The 20,816-nt window shown below is 47.3% G+C and overlaps 1 protein-coding gene and 1 pseudogene across 3 annotated transcripts in view; one reads left to right on the top strand and one right to left on the bottom strand.

Moving 5' to 3' along the window:
• Positions 1 to 19,214, top strand: part of FLVCR2 (FLVCR choline and putative heme transporter 2) — a 59,398-nt gene extending 40,184 nt beyond the window's left edge. The window contains exons 4-10 of one of the 2 annotated variants that reach the window (XM_079129234.1): positions 7,091 to 7,158; positions 8,420 to 8,523; positions 11,584 to 11,694; positions 12,714 to 12,819; positions 12,944 to 13,055; positions 13,606 to 13,661; positions 17,756 to 19,214. In XM_079129234.1, the coding sequence (XP_078985360.1) occupies positions 7,091 to 7,158; positions 8,420 to 8,523; positions 11,584 to 11,694; positions 12,714 to 12,819; positions 12,944 to 13,055; positions 13,606 to 13,661; positions 17,756 to 17,821 (623 nt within the window). In that variant the 3' untranslated portion in view covers positions 17,822 to 19,214. The other variant, XM_079129233.1, reaches the window with a different exon arrangement.
• On the bottom strand, positions 1,431 to 2,556 carry LOC306655045 (cell division control protein 42 homolog; annotated as a pseudogene). Its single transcript has one exon. The product of its transcript is annotated as a cell division control protein 42 homolog (transcript).
• Positions 19,215 to 20,816: the final 1,602 nt, after the last annotated feature.

Genomic DNA, 20,816 nt, shown 5'->3' with positions numbered 1-20,816 from the left:
CTGAAACACCATGGTGATAAACTGCTCCCTGCTCAGTTCAGCACCTACCCTCCTCCAAGTCTGGCAATGCAAGAAAACTCAGGGCTGTCACCAGAAATTCCACATTTACCCGCATGTGGGGATGGGGCAGGGCTGTGCGGTGGGGTAAAGAGAATAACCTGCCTTCTCCTTATATCTCTGGGTCCTGCTCTCACATGACTTCCTTGCATGTCTTCATCAGTGGCGTTACTGCCAGGTGAAAAGGCTCACCTAGAGAGAATGTCCCCAAAGGGAGTGTGTTCCTGTCTTCCTGCCACCCCACCTTGCCTCCATTGTGTCTGACACTGATCTTGGAGATTCTCTTTGAGGTTCCCTTTCCCTTGGGGCTGTCCAGCACTTTACCATGGTCCCACCAACATGGGCCTAGGCAGGGACCTTTTCTAAGATCCTGCCTTAAGAATGGGGATAGCCAGGCATGGTGGAGCACGCCTAACCCAGATACTTGGGAGGCTGAGGCAGAAGTTGGAGGCCAGCCTAGGCAACTGAATGAGACCCTGTCTCAAAAATTAAACACTGACAAGAAGGAATGGGTCTAAAATCCTTGAGATTCCCAGGAGCTTTGCTGAGGTCCAGGTAGCCTTTTAAAGCTAATGTTTACTGCTAGCTGAGGAAGAACAAAAAGGAAGCATGGAACTTGGAGGTATGTTCTGGAATTAATGTTTCCCATGTGCTATAGTTTGCATCTGGAGTGCCCACCAGCGGTCCAGGTATTGAAGGCTTGATTGCCAGCCAGTAGCTCTTTGGGGAGGTGTTGGAACCTTTAGCAGGTGGAGCCTAGCAGGAGGAAGTTAGGCCATTGGGGGTGTGCCCTTGAAGGGGATATTGGGGTCCTGGCCCCTTCCTGTCTCCCTTTCACTTCTTGGCTGCTGTGAAGTGAGCAGTTTTACACCACCAGCTGCTCCCAGCCATGATGTACTATCCCACCACAGACCCCCAAACCACAGGCCAGCAGATCATGGGCTGAAGCCTCTGAAACCATGAGCCAAAATAAACCTTTCCTCCTTTTTTTTTTTTTTTTTTTTTAATTGGTTTTTTTTTTTTTTAATTACAAACCAAATTCATTTGGTGTATTTCAAAAGGTGCAATACTTTTCTTCATTTATCAGTGAAAGAAGTTAGAAATGAACCCCGCCCCCCCCAAAAAAACAAAAAACATCAGCAAATGGCAAACAAATTTCCTTGGAAGTCACAGTCACATATAGAGTGCATCCTAGAAAAAGAGGAGGGGCAAGACAGCTGCCACCCATTTTCATCAAATACTGGATCTACTCAAGGGTGGAGAGAAAAGGCAACTTTCAAAAAGGAGTATATTATTAAACGAGGCATTTACTATACTCCTTTCTAAGAGCACCAGGTGGGGAACACATTTTCTAAATGAGATCTAGGAAGTGGAATGTGGAATCAATTTCTCCTCCTCCTCTAAGGGCTGTCCATCAGTTATGAATTAAAAAAAAAAAAAAAAAAACTACTAAAAAACAAACCCCACACACACTCCTCCCCCCCCAAAAAAAGGGGGGGGGGAACAAAAGTGTCCCAGATTACTCTCCAGGTTGGAACCAGGGAACAGCTTCAACGAATTAGTCTGTTACAAAGTCATCACAAGCATGCCTTGCTTTTAAACAACAACAACAACAAAAGTGTTTTTTGAAACAACAAAACAAAAACTAGTACTGATCACTTTCTGACAATACACAATTACTCAAAATTAACTAGTATGGCGAGGGGCATACCTATGGGCCTTGTCTCACACGAGTGCATGTGGGTAGGTGCAGGGCATTTGTCATTATTGCAGAAACGAATTTTAATTTTTAATCTTTAGTTTGATTTAAACATTGCTCTTAGTAGGATGCCGACACCAGCTGTGCAGAAAGGAGTCTGGAGAGGTGGTCATAGCAGCACACACCTGCGGCTCTTCTTCGGTTCTGGAGGTTCCAGGGCAGCCGATATTGCTTCATCAAACACATTCGTTAGGCCTTTCTGTGTGAGTGCAGAACACTCCACACACTTGACAGCCTTCAGGTCACGGGCCAGCTTTTCAGCAGTCTCTGGAGTGATAGGCTTCTGTTTGTTCTTGGCAAGTTTCTCAATAGTAGATGGGTCATCTCTGAGATCAATTTGGGTCCCCACAAGCAAGAAAGGAGTCTTTGGACAGTGGTGAGTTATCTCAGGCCCCACTTTTCTTTCGCATTTTCAAATGAGGACGGAGAGACCACTGAAAAACAGACTAGAAATACATCTGTGGATAACTCAGCGGTCGTAATCTGTCATAATCCTCTTGCCCTGCAGTATCAAAAAGTCCAAGAGTATATGGCTCTCCACCAATCATAACTGTGACTGCATAGTTGTCAAAAACAGTTGGTACATATTCGGATGGAAATTTGTTTGTTGTGTAGGATATCAGGAGGCATGTTTTACCAACAGCACCATCGCCCACAACAACGCACTTAATTGTCTGCATTGCGGAAATAGTTTTGTATCCACTTTAAATATTTCAAATTTAATGTTGACCTCAGCCTCTCCGCCAAACCTTTCCTCCTTAAAAGTTGATTATCTCAGGCATGTTGTCACAGTGAAGCAAAGCTGTCTAACACATCAAGCTTTCTTGAGGATAGAATCCCCTGCGGTGCTTGATCGAATGTGTGTGTGCTTTTCTTCTAGAAATTCAGATTCAAAGTCCGGCTGGAAGCCTGCTCTTTATAAGCATTCCAGGAGATGCTGTCTGGAGGCAGAGTTGGGAGCCTCTGAAGTAGCTGCTTCGGGGTCAGGCTCATGGTCTTAAAGCCCCTTCCCTCCCAGCGGCCTCCATGTAACCCACCACCTGGGAGCCTGGCCCTCGTCTTTGGCCTTCTGTGTTGCTGAAGCCACTTATTCCCGCACTCCAGGGACTTGAAGAAATGCCTCGGGTTTTTCTTATTTTTTTCTCCTCTTTCTCTCTCTCTCTCTCTCTCTCTCTCTCTCTCTCTCTCTCTCTCTCTCTCTCTCTCCCTCTCCCTCTCTCCCTCTCTCTCCCTCTCCCTTTCTCTCTCTCCCTCTCCCTCTCCCTTTCTCTCTCTCTCTCTCTCTCTCCTCTCCCCTCTCCCCCTCTCCCCTCTTCTCTCCTCCTCCTCGCTCCTCTTCTCCTCTCCCCCCTCCGCTCTCTCCCTCCTCTCCTCCTCCTCTCCTCTCTCTCTCTCTCGTCTTTGTTGACATGCAGAGTCCTGAACCCCATTCCAGGAGATTCTGATCCAGTAGGTCTACAGTGGGGACCAAAGTTCCTTGAATTTCAAGGAATTCCAAGGCCAGTGGTCTCCGGAATAGTTACAATTAGAGAAAAAAGAAGAAGAAGAAGAAGAAAGAAGGAAGGAGGAGGAGGAGGAGGAGGAGGAGGAGGAGGAGGAGGAGGAGGAGGAGGAGGAGGAGGAGGAGGAGGAGAGAAAGAAAGAAAAAAAACCTGATCTTGACAAAGAGATGCAGAGTGATGACAGTCATTTTTGCCTCCTTAAAACCTTCTCCTTCGGCTGGGGTGGTGGCTCAGTGGTAGAGCACTTACCTAGCATGTGTGAGGCACTGGGTTCAAGTCTCAGCACCACATATAAATAAATGAATAAAATAAAGGTCTACCAACATCTAAAAAATTTTTTTTTAAAAAGGAATGAAGTTTAAAAAAAACAAAAAACCTTCTTCTCAACAACAGGTACTTCTAGTGATTGACAGCAGGAATGGCCAGGCCTCTCAGGGGAGATCACACTTTTCCTGCCCTGACTGACCCAGTAGGCTCACTTTGCTGTGAGTCGTGGGACCTGAATATCAGGCGCCTGTACTCCTGGAACAGGTGCGCCTGCATGGCAGAGTGTGTGTGTCCTTCCTGTTCTTCCTGATCTTCTTTGGGCCATGCCCAGCCCCTTGGCTGGGGCTGGGGAGTGGGCTTTTGCTGTTTAACTGTGTCTAGCAGTCCTTGACAATATGGGGAGGGACATTTGGACTACACATTGATTCAGAAACACACACACACACACACACACACACACACTCTTACACACTTCTAACTCCTCCAGGGCAGGGTGGTAAAGACAACAGGAAAGACTGGCAGCTCTTCAGCATGCATCCTCTTACTCTGATTCAGTGTCCTGACTGGCTGGGAGCGGGAATGGCCTTTGGTAAACCGTACTGGCCCAGACACCAGTGCTTGAGCACTGTTAAACCCACTCAGAGGGTTTGCTTAGACACAGAGCACAGGGCTCTGCTCCCAGAATTTCTGCTGCAGTAGGTCTGGGGTAAGTTAGGCATGAGCAACTAGCAAGCTGCTCAGGTGCTGCTGATGACCAGGGGCCACGCTTAGGGACCTATTTCACTAAACCAGAGAGCCTCAGTCAAACCGCTCAGCTTCAGTGGTGTGGGGTCAGCGTGCTCAGGGTTCGGTTCCTATGCTCTTTTTCAGGGTCGTGAAAGTGTTGGTGTATTGTTTGTTTGTTTGTTTTGCTTTTCATGGATAACGACCCTCTGCTTCCTGTGGATTCTGCCCTCCTTGCTCACCCCAGCTGGGGCTTCAAGCCCAGAGCTGTTCCACCTGACGCTGAAACTCACTGGCAACATCCTTGCAGGGTCAGGCAAGGACAAGCGACTAAGGGAGGAGGAGGAAGGGCAAGAAACGGCGGAGACAGTTTTCCCCCTTCCCTTTCCCACATTCCACCCCACCCCATTTTTGGGGAGTGTGTTTCCCCATGGGTGCTCTTCATGCAGAAATGGAATTCTGAGTGGCTGGGTGTGTGCTATCAAGTCAGTTGGGCATGCGTGCTCGAAGAGAGCCTCCGTTACCACAACTGCCAACCAGGCTGAGGGTCGCTGTGATGTTGGGTGACGCATCTGGGTTTCTTGGCCCACTGTGGCACTGTGCAGTTCAGGAGGCTGCATTTAGCCCAACCTTGTTGGATTAGTGGGGTGACCTGCTGGGAGAGGCTGGGACAGGAGGAAATTGTTCAGTGACCTGCCTTGGGGGAATCTTCATTTTCAAAATCAGTTTTGAGAGGATGTAGAATGATTAAGATCAAGGACTCTGGAGTCAGAGGGTGTGGGTTCAAATCCATCCCCACCACGCCATGTGATTGTGAGAGTAGGAAAGCAAATTTTTAGACAATGTGAGAATTTGACCTTCACTTAACTCTGTATCTATTCCCCTGGGAAACTGATATAGGGAGTATATCAGCTACATTTAGGCAACATTTCTTATGATAAAAATGAGAACAAGGAACACTTTTACACTCTTGGTGGGGTTGTACATTAGTATAACCACTGTGGAAATCAGTATGGAGACTCCTCAAAAGACTAGGCATGGAACCACCACGTGACCCAGCTATCCACTCCTGAAGAATGGAGGTCGGCATGCTACACGTATACCCATGTTTATAGCAGTACAATTCACAAGAGCCAAACTATGGAACCAGCCCAAGTGTCCATCAACAGATGTATGGGTAAAGAAAATGTGTATATGTACACAATGAAATTTTATTCAGCCATAAAGAAAAATGAAATTATATCTTTGATGAAACTTGAGAACATTAAGCAAAGTAAGCCAAACTCACAAAGTCAAGGGTCATATGTTTTCTTTCATAAGTGAAAGCTAAAGAGGATAAAGAAAAGAAAGCAGAGCTTTCTCATGAAAATCAAATAGAGATAAGTAGAGTGTAGGAAAGGGACCAGGGGTGGGAGGAGAGGAGAGAGAGGGAAAGTCCTGGGGAATGATATTGGCCAAACTACATTGCTCTATTGTGTGCATGTACGAATATGTGACAACAAATCCCACCATTATGTATAACTATAATGCACCAATAAGACTGCGGGGAAATTATCTGTGATAACAGTGGACAGGGACACTTTGTCATTTCTGCTGGGAGGCCATGCTTTGTACTTCCCTGAGTTCAGTGACTCTTTCCATCGGCCTGTCCCTTATGGGGACCCTGGGAGTTATGCTTGTGGAGTTAAGAAATAGTGGCTCCTAGGGGGCAGTGAACTAGGATAACCACCTTCCCTTGCACCTTAACCAAAACCTGGGGGGCCAAAGAGAATAGCTCCTGATGTCTGTGGGGACTGGGCACGGTGCGCTGGTTCCACCAAAGAAGAACTCCTGAGGCTGCCCTGCCTACAAGCTATGTGTCCTGTCTTATACCCTTGTATGTGAATCGAATGTCAAGTGTGCCCTGGTTTGTCCTGCAAGCCTCAGTGTTTTGTTAAAGCTAAAAAGACCCCTGGTGGCCATTATGGGGTGACTGGGTTGGTTTGTTTGTTCGACTCTGTGCAGTTTCCTCATCTACAGAATGGGGGCGCTGATACTCCCCACTTTCTAGGGTGGTTGTAAGGATTGCAAAGTGCTTAGTACAGTGTCTAGTGCACAAGGAAGTGCTGCGGCCACCACCACCACCACCATCGCTGAGGGAAGGTTCCAGTCTCATCGTAGCGATGGCGCAGTGTGTGACTGGTCAGATGACCTTGTTCTCTGAGAATACAGGTTCTTACAGTATACGCCATGTGTCCTTATTATTTATGGAACAAATTGATAACATAGAATGACAACTCAATGCTCTTTAGGGTGTCACATAGTAGATCTCGTGTGACATCATACCAGAGAAGAAATTGGAGGAGGAATGAAGAAAGAGGAGATAAGCGACCTGAGGAGGAGGTTTCAGGGGTGCGAGGCCTGGGCAGTGTGGAGAGGAGAAAGGGTCATCGGGAGGAGGTGGGGTGGCCTCTAGTCCTGCTGACCTGACGGGACTGGCCAAAGCTAAGAGCGGAATACAGATGATTCTGACCCGGAAGTCATTCTGTGAAGAGCCTGTACTTTGGGCCAAATTAAAGGGAGCAGAGGGAAAAGGCTGAGGGGAAGGTTGCAGTTATGACTTTTGTTCGCTTTGAAGTAAACTGCAGAGTAGCCTCATACCCTCCTGAATTTTTCTTCCAGACACCAGTCACAGTGGCCCTGGGGAAGAGGATTTCCGACCTCCCTAATCGCAGGTGGGAGAAGTTAGCACTGGCCCCTGGAGAAGGCTGGCCCTAATGCTGTTCCTCTCTTCCTCCTTCAGGTCTGAACGCTGGTGCTTTTTATGCCTTGTCCACTCTGCTGAATCGCATGGTGATCCTGCACTACCCGGTAAGGCACTTCCCTAAGCACGCTGGGCCTGGAGATGGTAGGATTTCCAATCTGCCCGCAGAGGCGGGGGCAGTGCTTAACTCCAGGTTCCCCCCAGTTCTCGGCAGCCCGGTGTGGGGGTGTGCGTATGGGATTTGAAGGGGCACAGCCCTGGCTTTGGTGGTACCAAGATAGGTGACAGTAAAAGAGTATGACAAGCTAGTTAGCATCTTTGAACTCTCTCTTTTCTGCAAAAGAAGTATAATTCTTGTAAGATTATTTTTAGGATTAGAGAATAATAATATTTGTGTATATATATCTATGCATATATATTCATATCATTTTTTTTTACATATGATATGTGTAAAGTCTATATCATGGCGCCTGGCAACACAGTCGGTAGAAATACACACATGTGCACAAATGTTTAATTTGTAATATATGGGCAAGGCTTAATTTTGAGCTTTTAGTTGCTCAACTGAAAAAAAAATTTTAAATGTTTCCAGAACCAGTGAGGGCTAGTTGTTGGGAAAGAGATAATGAGTGTCCCAGAGTCAGGGATACCAAGGTTCAATTCTCTCTTTGTGTGTGTGTGTGTGTGTGTGTGTGCGCGTGTGCGCACGTGCACACATATGCACATGCTCCTACAGTACTCCCCAGTGTCTTGAACCCTGTGTCTTGCTCATGCAAGACAAGCACTCTACCACTGAACTACATCCTTTCCCCCCTTTTTATTGCACCTCTTTATTTTATTTATTTATTTTTATGTGCTGCTGAGGATCAAACCCAGTGCCTTGCATGTGCTAGGCAAGTGCTCTACCACTGAACCACAACTCCAACCCCTCAGCCCTTTTTGAGACTGGGTCTCACTAATTCCTTAGGGCCTTGTTAAGTTCCTGAGACTGACCTCTAACTTGGTATCCTCCTGCCTCAACCTCCCTAGTTGCTGGGATTACCAACGTGCACCACCATGCCCAGCAAAAATTTTAAAGTCTGACTTGAAGTTGTTCTTAGGACAGAATGTGGTTCATGGTGTCACCCCAGCAGCCAGTACCATGCATCCAGTGTAACAACTGGACTTATATCGTTGGGAAGAACAATTCTTCTAGGATTTTTCTCCCAGATCATCTTCTTACAAGATACTTTGTCCTGATACTTTATGAATATTGGCTGTAAAGGAGCCCGAATTTCTTGGCTTTGCCCTCTTATTGCATGATGACTGCACATTGTCACGTATCTTGTGTCTTGTCTTATCACTGGGTTATCTTTGGGGTTTCCCCAGGGAGAAGAAGTGAATGCTGGAAGAATCGGCCTGACCATTGTCATTGCAGGAATGCTGGGAGCTGTAATCTCAGGCATTTGGCTGGACAAGTCCAAAACCTACAAGTAGGTAACTTTTCCCCTTAGCCTGAGAACTGGGGACCCATCTGCGAAAAGCGCACTTTCACTAGCAACGCTGCTCAGAATGTTTGGGTGGCAGCTGGGAGTCTGAGTGGTCAAGCAGGCCATTGAAACTTACCTTCTCTGAGCCTTAGTTTACTCATTTACAAAGTGAGGGATACCATATCCACCCTGTGGGGTCTTAGGAGGGTTAGAGACAGCAGACATGAAGGCTAGCAGTCATCTTCCCACCTCTGATCCCCAAGTAGCTCTGTGAAAGGGACAGATAAGGCAGAAGTGAAAATGAATATGAAAAAAATCTCAGCCATTGGCAAGTTGATGGACTCTCGAAAGAGTGGAGAGGAGGAGGAGATTTTACCCCGGTGTTCCCACGACTCAGCTCCTTATGGCTCCCCTGAGGTTCAAGGTGCTCTGTGCATGCTCCAGTTTGCAGAGAATATGATCTTGCAGTTGTTTATACCTTGCTGGTAAATACCCTGAAATGCTTTGGACCTGAATGTCCAGTGTCTTTCTGAGAGCCCAGAGCTGTCCTAAAAGGTTTAAATGTGTGCCATGCAGATTCCTGGCCCTACCCTGTGGTTGCCATTACAGTAGAGGAAATCGCATTTGTAAAAAGCAGAAGCAAGCTGGGTGCCCCAGTTCAATGGGACAAAGTACTCCTGACAGCAAATAGTAGCCCAATATCTTCCTCCTCCTCCTCCTCTTCCTCCTCTTCTTCCTGTGCTGGGGGGTGGAACCAGGGCCTCAGGCATGCCAGGCAAGCACTCCACCACTTCTTCCCACCTTCTTGGGGCTTTTCAGTGGTCCCATGCATTGGTGCTCAGCAGCCACTGCTGGTGGGCAGCTGCCAAGGTGTCCTGCGCCAGGGTGGGGCGTTCTGCTTTCTCAAAGCCTTCAAAGTTCCCAGGGTCTGGAGGCGACAGACAGTGGCAGACCTGTTTTCTGCCACACAAACCCGCTTCTGTGAGGCTCTGGTCAGACCGGGTCCCACTCTGCCTGCCCTAGTCAAAGGCCAATTGAGGTCACTCCTGGGGATGCATGTGGCTGCCTGGCTCACCCTGACGAGGAGCCTGGCTCTGCTTAATTACTGCTGGTGGAACTTGGCCGCCGTCTTGTCTCTGCCATCTGTTAGCTGCTCGCTTCCTCCAGAAGCAAGAGCAGAGAGGACTGGCCATCCCCAAGCTAGTGAATGGCAGGGTCCCTTCTTCCAGGACTTGCTCTGCAGCAGGAGAAGTGGGGGTGGGGGATGGAATGCTGCTGGGTGTGGGGTGTGGGCAGCCAGATGATTCACAGGAATCAGACGATATGACGAAAGGACTGGGGAGGGAGGACACATTCTCAACCCTCTTCAGAAATTAGCCATCGCCAGCTCCTAGTGTCCTTTGATGTCTAAATCCAGGGGTCAGACTCAGACCTTCTTGGTCCTCTTCTACTACCAGGCAGAGAAAGAACAGCCAACTGCGGGCTGAGGGAGCTCTGTGACCCTGTATTTTCAATGGTCATTTTCTTCTCCCAAAGGCTCCCAGATTTGTCCACTTGGGTTTAGAGGCTGGACATTGGGTAGTGAAGCCCATTTACTCAGGCTGGGCCTACAAATAATCTTTCTAAACTGGTCAGTGGTTAAAGATGAATCTGTGATTAAACAAACATAGCAAAAAAAAACAAAAACAAAAACAAATAAGAAGTTGGGTATCTGGTGAATTTGTGGAATCACTGAGAAAGACTGGTATCCGTGAGGTTGCTTTCTGCAGGATGGGTGGGAACGGAAGAAGGGGAGCAGGGTGAAGGGAGGACGAAGCTCCTTGACCTCAGCAGGTGCTTTCAAGCACCAGGTGGGAGTGACATCCTTTGGAGGCGCTGGCCTCGATCTTTTCCAAAGACGCGACTACTTAGCAGATTGTTACTCCCGCATGTGGCTGTAGAAAGTGCTGACGTTTCAAACTCAGCTTTGGGTTCAAATCCCAGCCCTGCATTTACTCAACCCAGGACTTTGGACAAGTAACTTAAGTAGTCTCTTTCCCCCTTGGTTAAGTTAGGGAGAGTCATACATTTCATGCAGGATTTTTGTAAGGGTTGAAATCATATACACATGGAAAGTATTTCACAGAATTTGATGCCCAATAATTGTAGGTATTAGTCTGACATACCATAATGTACCCGCTGGTGCCCCACCTTGTCTCTGACTCCAGGAGAAACACATGAAGCCTGTAAGCTTTCCTCCTCTCTGATGTTGATGGCAAGAGGGCAGAAGTTGTGTGGAGCCTGAGTCTGCAGGAAGTAGTCCAGGGAGATGAGTGGGGTCTCCTGCAGGGGTCTGCCACAGCAGAGTCCTGGGTGGTAGATGTGGGGAGAGAAGGGCTAGAGGGGCACAGCAGGGCTGAACCAAGTCTTGCTGATGGTATTTTTTGAAGGGACACCTCAAAGGGAAAGATCACAGCGGGTGGGTGAGGCTTTCTCATACTGGCTTCATTCAGAGCTGGAGAATCCTCTCTCTGAATCCCACTGTCTGGAACAGAATCTTTCAGGTTCAATAGGAAAAGCTCTGTTGGGTTGTGTAAATGCCAACAGAAAGAGCTTCCTGATGCCAGAGCACCTGAAAGTCAGATCACTGCCCAGCATTGCCCAGGAGGTCTTGGGACAAACCTAAAAATCTACTTTGGGGATTGTCCTGAACATCACTGCCCCCTGATCATGGCTGATTTTTTTTTTTTTTTTTTTTTCTTTTTCTGGTGAGAAGTGGTAAAGAAAAGGGCTGTGCTCCTCTTGCCGCAGAGTAGGAAATGACAAGTTGAGGAGCAGCTTGTCGACAGAGTTCTGCAGGAGACCAGCCTACAGCAGGATGGTTTCAGACTTGCCTGGTGTTACCTGTTGTAGCATCGACTGTGATGTAATTGAATCATTACTTGTGTGATCTTTGGTTCTGTGTGCATTGCACACCCTGCAGAGAGCCTGACGTATAGCCGTGGTGCCCAACAGATACTGTGGAATGATCGATCCTGCTAAAGCTGGAACTATGTGACTCAACTTCTTTGCTTCTGTCCAAAGGGAGACAACCCTGGTGGTGTATATCATGACTCTGGTGGGCATGGTAGTGTACACGTTGACCTTGAGCCTGGGACACCTGTGGGTCGTGTTCATCACCGCTGGCACCCTGGGGTAAGTTTCACCTCTGATCTGTGTAGCTGGAAAACACCATCCCATGCCTTCTACTCCTAGGATGCAATATAGTCCCTTTTGCTACCTTCTCACTGACCTCAGGAGATAACCAGCACTCCAGGTAGCCTGTCTGTCCCATTGGGATGGAGGGAAGCATGAAGTATGCCCTTCAGTGCCTCTGGGGTGCTAGGAAGTGTCTACAGTCTGTTTTAACTTTTCCTGGGATGACATGGGGTCACAGGAGCTGGAATCAGAAACTCTGGGTCTGGGTCTCAATTGTGCATGGACCATCTCTTAGACCACAGGTGCCTCACTTGGCCGTTTGGACCTTCAGGGTCCTTATCAGTAAATGAAAATGGGTGTGGCCTGCCTCCTGGAGTTGTTGGAAGGATAGAGAGAGAATGGATATGAAAATAAGCAGCGTGGTGCAGATATAGGGAATAAGAATTGGAAATTTCCAGGCCTGTCATATGAAAGAAATATGGACTAGTGCCCTTACCCGGGGCTTGTGCTCGGTCCCCGCTCCCACTCTTCTCTGCGCAGCACAGCAGTGTGTGTGTCATGCATTTGAGACAGAGACACCTCCAGACTCAGCTGCTACTCTTTGGAGGAAAATATGAAGGACTCTGCTCTCCTCCTTCCAGATCCCAGAGAGTCATAGAGATGCTGCCCAATGTTCAGGGCACTTCCAACACAGAGCATGTGTGCCCAGGACAGGGTCTCTCAACGAAAGTGAAACAAACCAGGCATCCTTGTCCTTCTGTAAATGCTGACCCCATCCTTGATGCTGAACAGAGAAGCAGCCCCGGACACTACAGGCCTGCTGAGCATAGGCCTACGTATGGGCTTCCCGCCTGCAGGGGTGTTCCTTTCCATCTAGGGGATGGCCAGATCACCCAAGAGCCTGGCATGTCTCGATGGGAAGGAAAAAGCAGAAGAGGGTGTCTAAGGGGCGACGTGGGTTCCCCGTCCTTGTTCTGGAGCTTCTCCATCACCTGTTTCTCTGATCTGGACTCCAGCTTCTTTATGACTGGCTATCTCCCGCTGGGCTTCGAGTTTGCTGTGGAGCTCACGTATCCAGAATCAGAGGGCATGTCGTCTGGCCTCCTCAACGTGTCTGCACAGGTAGAGCTCCTATTTTCTCTCCGTTCCCTGCCTGACTGTGTGGACGTTAAGTTATGGTGGCTCAGGTCTCTCCATGGGCTAGTTGGCAGGACCCTGGTTTCCGATCTTCTTTGTGGTTTTCCAGGTATTTGGGATCATCTTCACCATCTCCCAGGGTCAGATCATTGACAACTATGGAACCATGCCCGGGAACATCTTCCTGTGTGTATTCCTCACCGTTGGAGCAGCCCTCACTGGTGAGTTGGGGTCTGGGGCAAGATGAGGCTCAGGCTGTTTGGGGGGCAAGGCCACTGGCAATTTGGGACCCCAATTTGACCGATTATGCAGATGGGGAATGTGCATGCAGGAAGGGCTTATTAGGAAAGCCATCTGGGAGGCAGCGACATGCTTTGCTGGAATGAGCATGGACTTGGGAGCTAGAAGACCCATGTCGAAGTCTCAGACTGACCCCGACGTCCATGCTGCCAACCTTGGCAAGTGGACCAACCCCTAGGAGTCTCAGTTTCCTGATCTGTAACTTGAGGATCGCTGGGATTAGAGCAATATGTGTGCAGTCCCTGCAAATATAAATGAACTGTAAGTGAAGGCCAGTGTCACTGTGGACTTCTGCTTCTCAGGGACAGCAGTGATCCTTGGGGGTTCATGGTGTTAGCTGATGGTACCTTTGCTCCCTTGAAGATCTGAAGTAGTTTGGGATACCTGTGACCCTGGTGAAAGTGAGGCTCCCCCGTGGGATGAATCACCCCTGATTTCCATGAATCCATCTGTTGCTCTTTTCCGTTTCAGCATTCATTAGGGCGGACCTCCGGAGACAGAAGGCAAACAAAGAAATTCCTGAGACTGTGAGTATGTGGGAACTTTTTAGGGCAGAGATCTGGGTTCTGGTCTTGTGATCCAGATGTGGCCACATAGCGGGCCCAGAGGAGCTGCCAGGGGCACTGGTTTTGTGGTGGCTGTGAAACCAGCTCACCTCTTACAAACATGGCATCTCAAAGGAGTTCTCATTGTGTGTCCTGGTGCTGCTTTTCAGCTATTCTTTCCAGGGCTCTTGGGCTTCCTACCCTCCTGACTCCCTTGCTGTGGTCCCCAGGGCATGTCACTGTGCTCACAGTTTGCTGAGCAGTGCCCATCCCTTGGATTTTGAGCCAAGTCCTGAGTTCCTGTCTCTGCTACTGTCAGCCTGGGGACAGTGACTGGGGAGGAAAAGCAGGAGCCTGGCATGGCCACGTCCGCACTAAGGCAGTGGCGCTCCTGGCTTGTGACAGCCCTTAGGCAGGGCTGTGAGGATGGAGCCAGTAGGTTGCCATCAAGGAGCTATCATGGACTTGGGAGAAGTCAGGAGAAGTCAGGAAGAGGAGCTGGTGGTGGTGCAAAGGAGAGGACCAGGAGAATATCTAGAACAGAAGAGTGTTTCCTACCTGTTCTAATCAGCCGGGAACCACTTTAAACCAAAATGTTAGGTCTCAAATCTCAGCAAGGTTGAAAGGAATTTCAAATATGAGGAAGAATAAAAGTAGGATTTTTCTTTTAAAAATAAACAAACCAAAAAACCCCCAACCTATTACAGAGGTAGCATTAAAAAAAAAAAAGGAAAAACTTTTAAAAATCACCCTATAACTCCATCATCTAGAGATGAGATGTTCTTATTGTTTGTATTTATTTACACATCTGTATCCATATATGAATGTATATATACATATATGTATACATATATATGTATCTATATATAATTTTTTTCCTTTTTAAAATAAACAAAACCTATTCTCTTTTTTCTACTTACTGCAAACACTATCAGGCTACTAGTCTTCTAAAACGTATATTTAATGTCTGCACAGTATTCTGTGTATAGATAAACCATGATGTTTAGCAGTTTACCTATCTGCACATTAATTTTTTTTGAATTGTTGTTATACACACTATTGTAATTAATATGTTGGAAGCTGAATTTTTGTGCATGTTCTTTTTTATTATTTTTTTCTTTGGAGGTGCTGGGGATTGAACCTGGAGCCTCATGCATGGTAGGCGAATGCTGTACCACTGAGCTACATTGCCAGCCTTCATTTTTTCTTTCTTTCTTTTTTTTTGGTGCCAGGGATTGAACATAGGGGTGCTTAATCACTGAGCTACATCCCCAGCCTTTTTTATTTTTTATTTTGAGACAGGGGTCTCACTAAGTTGCTTAGTTTCACTAAATTGCTGAGGCTGGCTTTGAACCTGTGATCCTCCTGCCTCAGCTTCCCGAGCCACTGGGGTTACAGGCATGTGCCACCGTGCCTGTATATTCTACATATTCTTATATGTACAGTATTTCCTGGGGAAATGGACCAGTGGTCATGCACAATTTTAAGATTTTACATGTGTTATTAAACTGTTCTCTGAAAAGGTTCTGTCAACACTACCAATGTATATTGTTATAGCAATGTAGAGGAGTGCCCAAACTGAGCATTTGTTATTTGGAAATATCTTTGCCAATTTTCTAGGGCCAATGGTTTTTTGCAAGAGATGTTTTTAGCATGTTAGCATATGTGTTGGCAGATAGATGAGAATCTTCAGTACTTTACTATTTGTCTTCTGATATCACATTCTGAAGTTGGCAGGCACAGTGGGGTACACTTGTAATCTCAGCAGCTTGGGAGGCTAAGGCAGGAGGACTGTAATTTTGAGGCCTCCCTGGGGAATGTAAAAATGCCTTGTCTCAAAAAATAAAAAGGACTGGGATGAGGCTCAGAGGTAAAACACCCCAGGTTCAATCACCAGTACTGCAAAAAACAAAAACACACCAAAAAAAAAAAAACAAAACAACCACAACAAAGAACATAAATAAATGAAGTTGGTAGGCAGGAGTGGAAATAAGAGCCTAGAATAAGACATTCACTGGCAGACACAGAAGGAAAGCAGGAATGGTTGTTCTCTAGACCCACGTGAGGACAAAGGGCCACTGTGGATACGGGCTTTCACTGTGCCGCGTGCAAGGCAACATAATGATTCAGAACACTTTAGTCAATGAATACATAATACACCTGGGAGAAGATGATTATAATAAAATAATAGGTTTTTTGGTGAAGAGTTTTCACTTTGGAATGTGACATTGTGTTGACATGAGATTTTGCTGCTTATTTTGTAATCTGTGTTTATGTTGGCGGATACAGAAAAATTAGAAAGAAGAAATTAGAAATAACCTAAGACCTGACCTCCCAGAGATAACCTAGGAGCATTTTAGTTAGTTTCCATGCTGTCATCTGTAGGTCTGCTTGTGTGTTTCCTTTTCTACTCTGCTTGTTTGCTGTACAGAGCTTGACAGACTGCACATGCTTACGCTTGATTACAACTTCATCTCTCCCTCTCTCTGCATGTCCTTATGTGTATAGTATTTCCTTGGGAAATGGCCCAGTGGTCATGCACTCTCTATATTTATTTCTGTCTTGTTTACTATTTCAGTTTTTCCAATATTGTATTCTTCTTGCAGATCCTTGTGCACATGGTCCAGGTTTGTTAATCAAGGTTGGAGTTCTTGGCTCAGTCTCCTTGAATAGGGGAAGGAGCACAGGGTAGGAATAGGTTCTGGGAACGATGCACCATTATCTCGTGTTCCTGGATATAAGATGCTGTGTTTCTGGACATGACTGGCATCCATGACTGCTGAGTATGAAGGGGAGGTCAGAGTCAGGCTGGTACTGACACCAGCAGGGGAGCCATGGCTGTCTCTGTCCATTGGCATCCTGTCATTGTACACCCCACGGTGATCTGTGTAACTCAGGAGCCTGCAGACCCGTGTTGTCAGATCTAACCACACGTGTTCTCTCTATACATCAGTGATAGAACTTCTGGGGCAGGGATGATGACTGACCTTGGTCTGACTACCTTCTTGGTTTGGGCGTCCATTTTTCTTCCATCACACACTGAATAGCCATTCTTCTGTGGTTACTCCTTCTGGTTGTAATTCTAAGGTGATAGATTTGGAAGCAGTGGGTATGTGTGTATGTGTGCATGCCTTTGTGTGTCAGAGAAAGAGGAGCGAGTCTGATCAACTACTTTGTTTGAGTGAAGGCTTCGTAAGCAGGACTAGCCTGGCACAATAGGACAGCAAGAGTAAGAATGGGAAGAGTGGATTCCTACAGCTCTGGACAGGCCCTGAGACACTTCTGGGGAAGAAAGCACCATTTGCCCAATTGATCCTGGCCCAGCTTGCCCCTACACATGCTCCTCTGGGCCTTGAGTGTGCAATGCTGTGTCCAAGCCCAAGGCTTGATGATAATAGGAAAAGCACTTTTTTTTCAAACAGCAGACAAATGCCCAAGTTGGCATTTTGAACCCCACAGGATGATTTCCAAGCCGTATTTAATTCCAAATCCATGTAATAATCACGGCCCTGAAGACTCTTCCCCATAAGTGACCCTGGGCTCTTCTTCCTCAAGAAAACCAGGCCAAATTTCTTTGAAGTCTTTTTTTTTTTTAGGCATAAAATATAAATACACAGGCCTTGAGTTTATATATGCAGTTATGCATGCTGCCTTTTTAAATTCTCTTTGTGCCACCCATTCTCTGCACATGATAATGATGTCCCTCATCTTGGGGGTGGCCTCCTAACAGGGACAGTTGGAAATTCTGAGAGAGTTGCAGACCTGGCACTTTGGACAGCTGATTTTTGGAGTGAGAAAGTGAGTTTTTGGCTGTCAGAATAGGGAGAAAAAGTGTACTGTCTCTGCTCCAGTCCTGAGAGTGAGTCTGTGTTCTACGGTGGTCATGGCTTCGTGGGTACCTGGGTGTGTTTGGGCAGCGTTTGTAGTAGGGGCTGGTAGCTTCTCTTCTTGTCCTGTGTTGGCGCTAGGGCATACACCAAGTGGCCTCTGGCTCTTGGGCTCTCGCTGATTAGTCACCCATGGGTGGAGTTCTGTGTCTTTTACCCACAGGGTTGCCTGCTTGCTTTCCTTTGTAGAAAGTCCAGGAGGAGGAGAGCAACGCCAGCAAGGCGCCCACTGTCCTGTCGGAGGATCATCTCTGAGAGAGAGAGAGGTGGCAGCCACTCAGGGATCACAGACGCCCCATCTCTTCCTTCAGCTCAGCTCTCACTGCCAGAACAAATGTCTTCGCTGGAGAAACTGATGGAGGGAGCCAGCTGGTGGCACCTCTGCCTCCTGGAACCCACTGGAGAGCTTGCCTGCTTTAGTAGGGGGAAAGCACCCCTTTCACCAAACGCACATGGGATTCCCATCCCTCCTCCCTCCTTTGAGGTCCTGGGTGCTGGTGCTGGGTTGGGAGGCGCTGATGGAGGGTGTATTGGACCTGGCTTTCCCTCATCGCCTTCATCCCTCATGGAGAATGCTTGCAAAATTATCACAGAAGAAAGCTTATTCCGGATATTAACTTTTTCTAGTGTCTCAAGACCCTCCCACGAAGCCCAGTTTTTACTAAGGAGGGGAAAGCTGCTCTGCCTGAGGGTCATTCGTGGGTCATCAGATGGACCACTCAAGGTCTCTGAGAGGGGGCACCGTGTGAACAACCTCCATCTGAACAGCTCCACCAGGCAGCTCTGTTAGGACTCTTGGCATCACTTCTCCTGCCCCAGGGTTGGGATCTGTCTCCAAACCCTCTTTCCTAAGACCTCATCAATAAACTGGACAGAAACTTTATCATGGACACAAAGGAGAAATTGATTTGGGAGAGCTGATTGCCTAGGTGGGACAGTGCTCTGGCTACCTTCCGAGGGGGTTTGTGGGGACCCAGATGTGGCAGCTCCAGTAGCTGGAGCTGAGATGGGAGAGGTTTTCCTACCAAGAAGGGCTCACGCAGGGACTCCTGTGTGTCACAGTTACCTTCATCTGGATGTCACTCTGGGAAACGCAGAGCCCCTGTGCTTGTTTTATCCTGAGGGAAGGCGTTCAGAGCAGCTGACTCTAACCTTTACTGAAGACTAATCTTGATCCTTCCACTCTGACAAATCCAAGGCTGACTCTGCGAGATGAGAGGGAAGGAGGAAAGGTGCTTCTTGAAGTGGGCATTGAGCTGCCGGAATGACATTCCCGCCTCTGGTGGGGATAGTGTTAGCATACCCAACCTCTCTCTCACCTGCTAGCAATAAACTCAGTCTACATTTAAAAGGTGTCCCTTCAAGTCGATTCAAGCTGACCTCTCTCCTGCCTCACCTGCTGTCTGACTCTCTTATGGGCTTCAATAGTGTCTTCTGAAAATAAGAGAAATTTAGGTAATTTCTCCTGTGCATTTAGCAGCTATGACCATAATCACTGCCCTGGACTCAATGTCAGAGCAGCCTGGGTTGGCTGCAGTGTTGGGGTGCTTAAGCTACTGCCGGAGGGGAGCCAGACGTGTGCGTGTGTGTGTGTGTGTGTGTACAGATCCAAGCAATGGATAGGAGGAAAACACTACATATGTAATTTTTTAAAAAGTTCACACTTTTGATGGAGGGAGGGTTGGGGTGGAAGGGAGATGTGCCTTCTTTTGACAGGAGAAATGTGTGTATTCTTTAACCCCTCAAAATATATTAACATGTTTACTGTATAAAAAAAAATGTATTTCCTATTTGTAATTTCAGATGTTTTAAGGCAATAAAGAATTCTCAGAGTGATCTGTCTGGTCATTTGTGGGGGCAGAGAAGGCTTTTGGGAGTTCCACGAGGTCATCACCCATTTCTGGGTATTGAGTCTGAGGTATGGGGAAGTCTAGAGGGTGGGGGTGGAGGATGGAGGAGCTGCATCTGTGTCCTCTCTGAACATGGGTGCTATTATCCTGGTGGCTTTTTAAAAGATGAGACTAAGAAGGTTCCTGTCAGCCTACATGTGACACTGCAAATCAGTGGCCAGCCTGTGACCCTGACCTCTTTTCCTACTGTGTCCATGCTGGAATGTGACCACTGGTGGGACAGCCCACTGTTGTTTCTGGCTCTGCCTCAAAGGATGGCTGAAGTGTTTGTTCTACAGTCACCCCGGCCGCACACCAGCTCGCTCTGGCCAGAGTCCACAGCTGGAGCCCAGCATCTCTAGCTGTGCTTTACTGTTTTTCTGTGCTACTTACTGCCACTCCTTTCCCAGTAGTTACCTTACAACAGTTACTTGGAGATGATGCTGCCCTCTGTTTTCTGAACGTTTGTTCCCTAGAGTTGCCAACGCTGCACTTCCTGCATTGTGGCACCACAATTCTTAGCTGGAGATTCTACTTTAAATCATCTGGGAAGGAACTCAAGTCGGCGTTGTTAAGAGATCTCATGTCAGCGCTGTGACTGTGGCTTAGTGGTAGAGCGCTTGCCTAGCATGTGTGAGCCACTGGGTTTGATCCTCAGCACCATATTAAAAAAAAAATAAAATAAAGGTATTGTATCCATCTACAACTAAAAAATAAAAAAAAAATCTCATATTCACAGTGCCTTATAAATTCTCTACCTTCATCATCTCTTTAGGATCTTACCTTTACCTGGAATCACATTTCTAAGACATACAGTAAGAGGACCTAAATCATTTGTTCTCTCTTAGCTGGTTTCCAGGTGGGTCTCCACTGCTTTTCTGGCTGCCCCCTTACAATAGTGGATAAGGAAGTTCTTACCACAGTTATTTTCTCTACATGTGGTGTCCTGGGGATGTGAAGCCTGGAATTACTGCGCCCCCTTTCGGTACCATAAAGGAAGCCAGCACAGCTGGCAGAACAGAAAGAGCAGTGTAGCTAGAGTTCTGATCAAACCCTTCCTGAAGCTTATAATCCCAGTCAGTCACGGTAATTTTACCGTTTCAGGTAGTTGAAGGTAGATTTTGTTCCTTCTACTTAAAGAGCGGATGGAGAATTCCCACAGGGTTTAGGTGGAAACATTGAACATCCTTCTTATTCTTACGGATCTTTCTGATCTACCATGCTGTCCTTAGTCAGATCTTACTCCTTGAACAAGACTGTTCCTGCCTTCCAGCCGCTGCTCCCTCTGCCCTCACTGCTGCTCCCTCTGCCCTCACTGCTGCTCCCTCTGCCCTCACTGCTTGCTTCCTACCTGAGGACAT

This window comes from Sciurus vulgaris (assembly GCF_902686455.1).
Source record: "Sciurus vulgaris genome assembly, chromosome: 2".
Taxonomy (NCBI): Eukaryota; Metazoa; Chordata; class Mammalia; order Rodentia; family Sciuridae; genus Sciurus; species Sciurus vulgaris.
The sequence above is the reverse complement of the archived record's forward strand: the minus strand, read 5'-3'. Positions and strand labels throughout refer to the sequence as shown.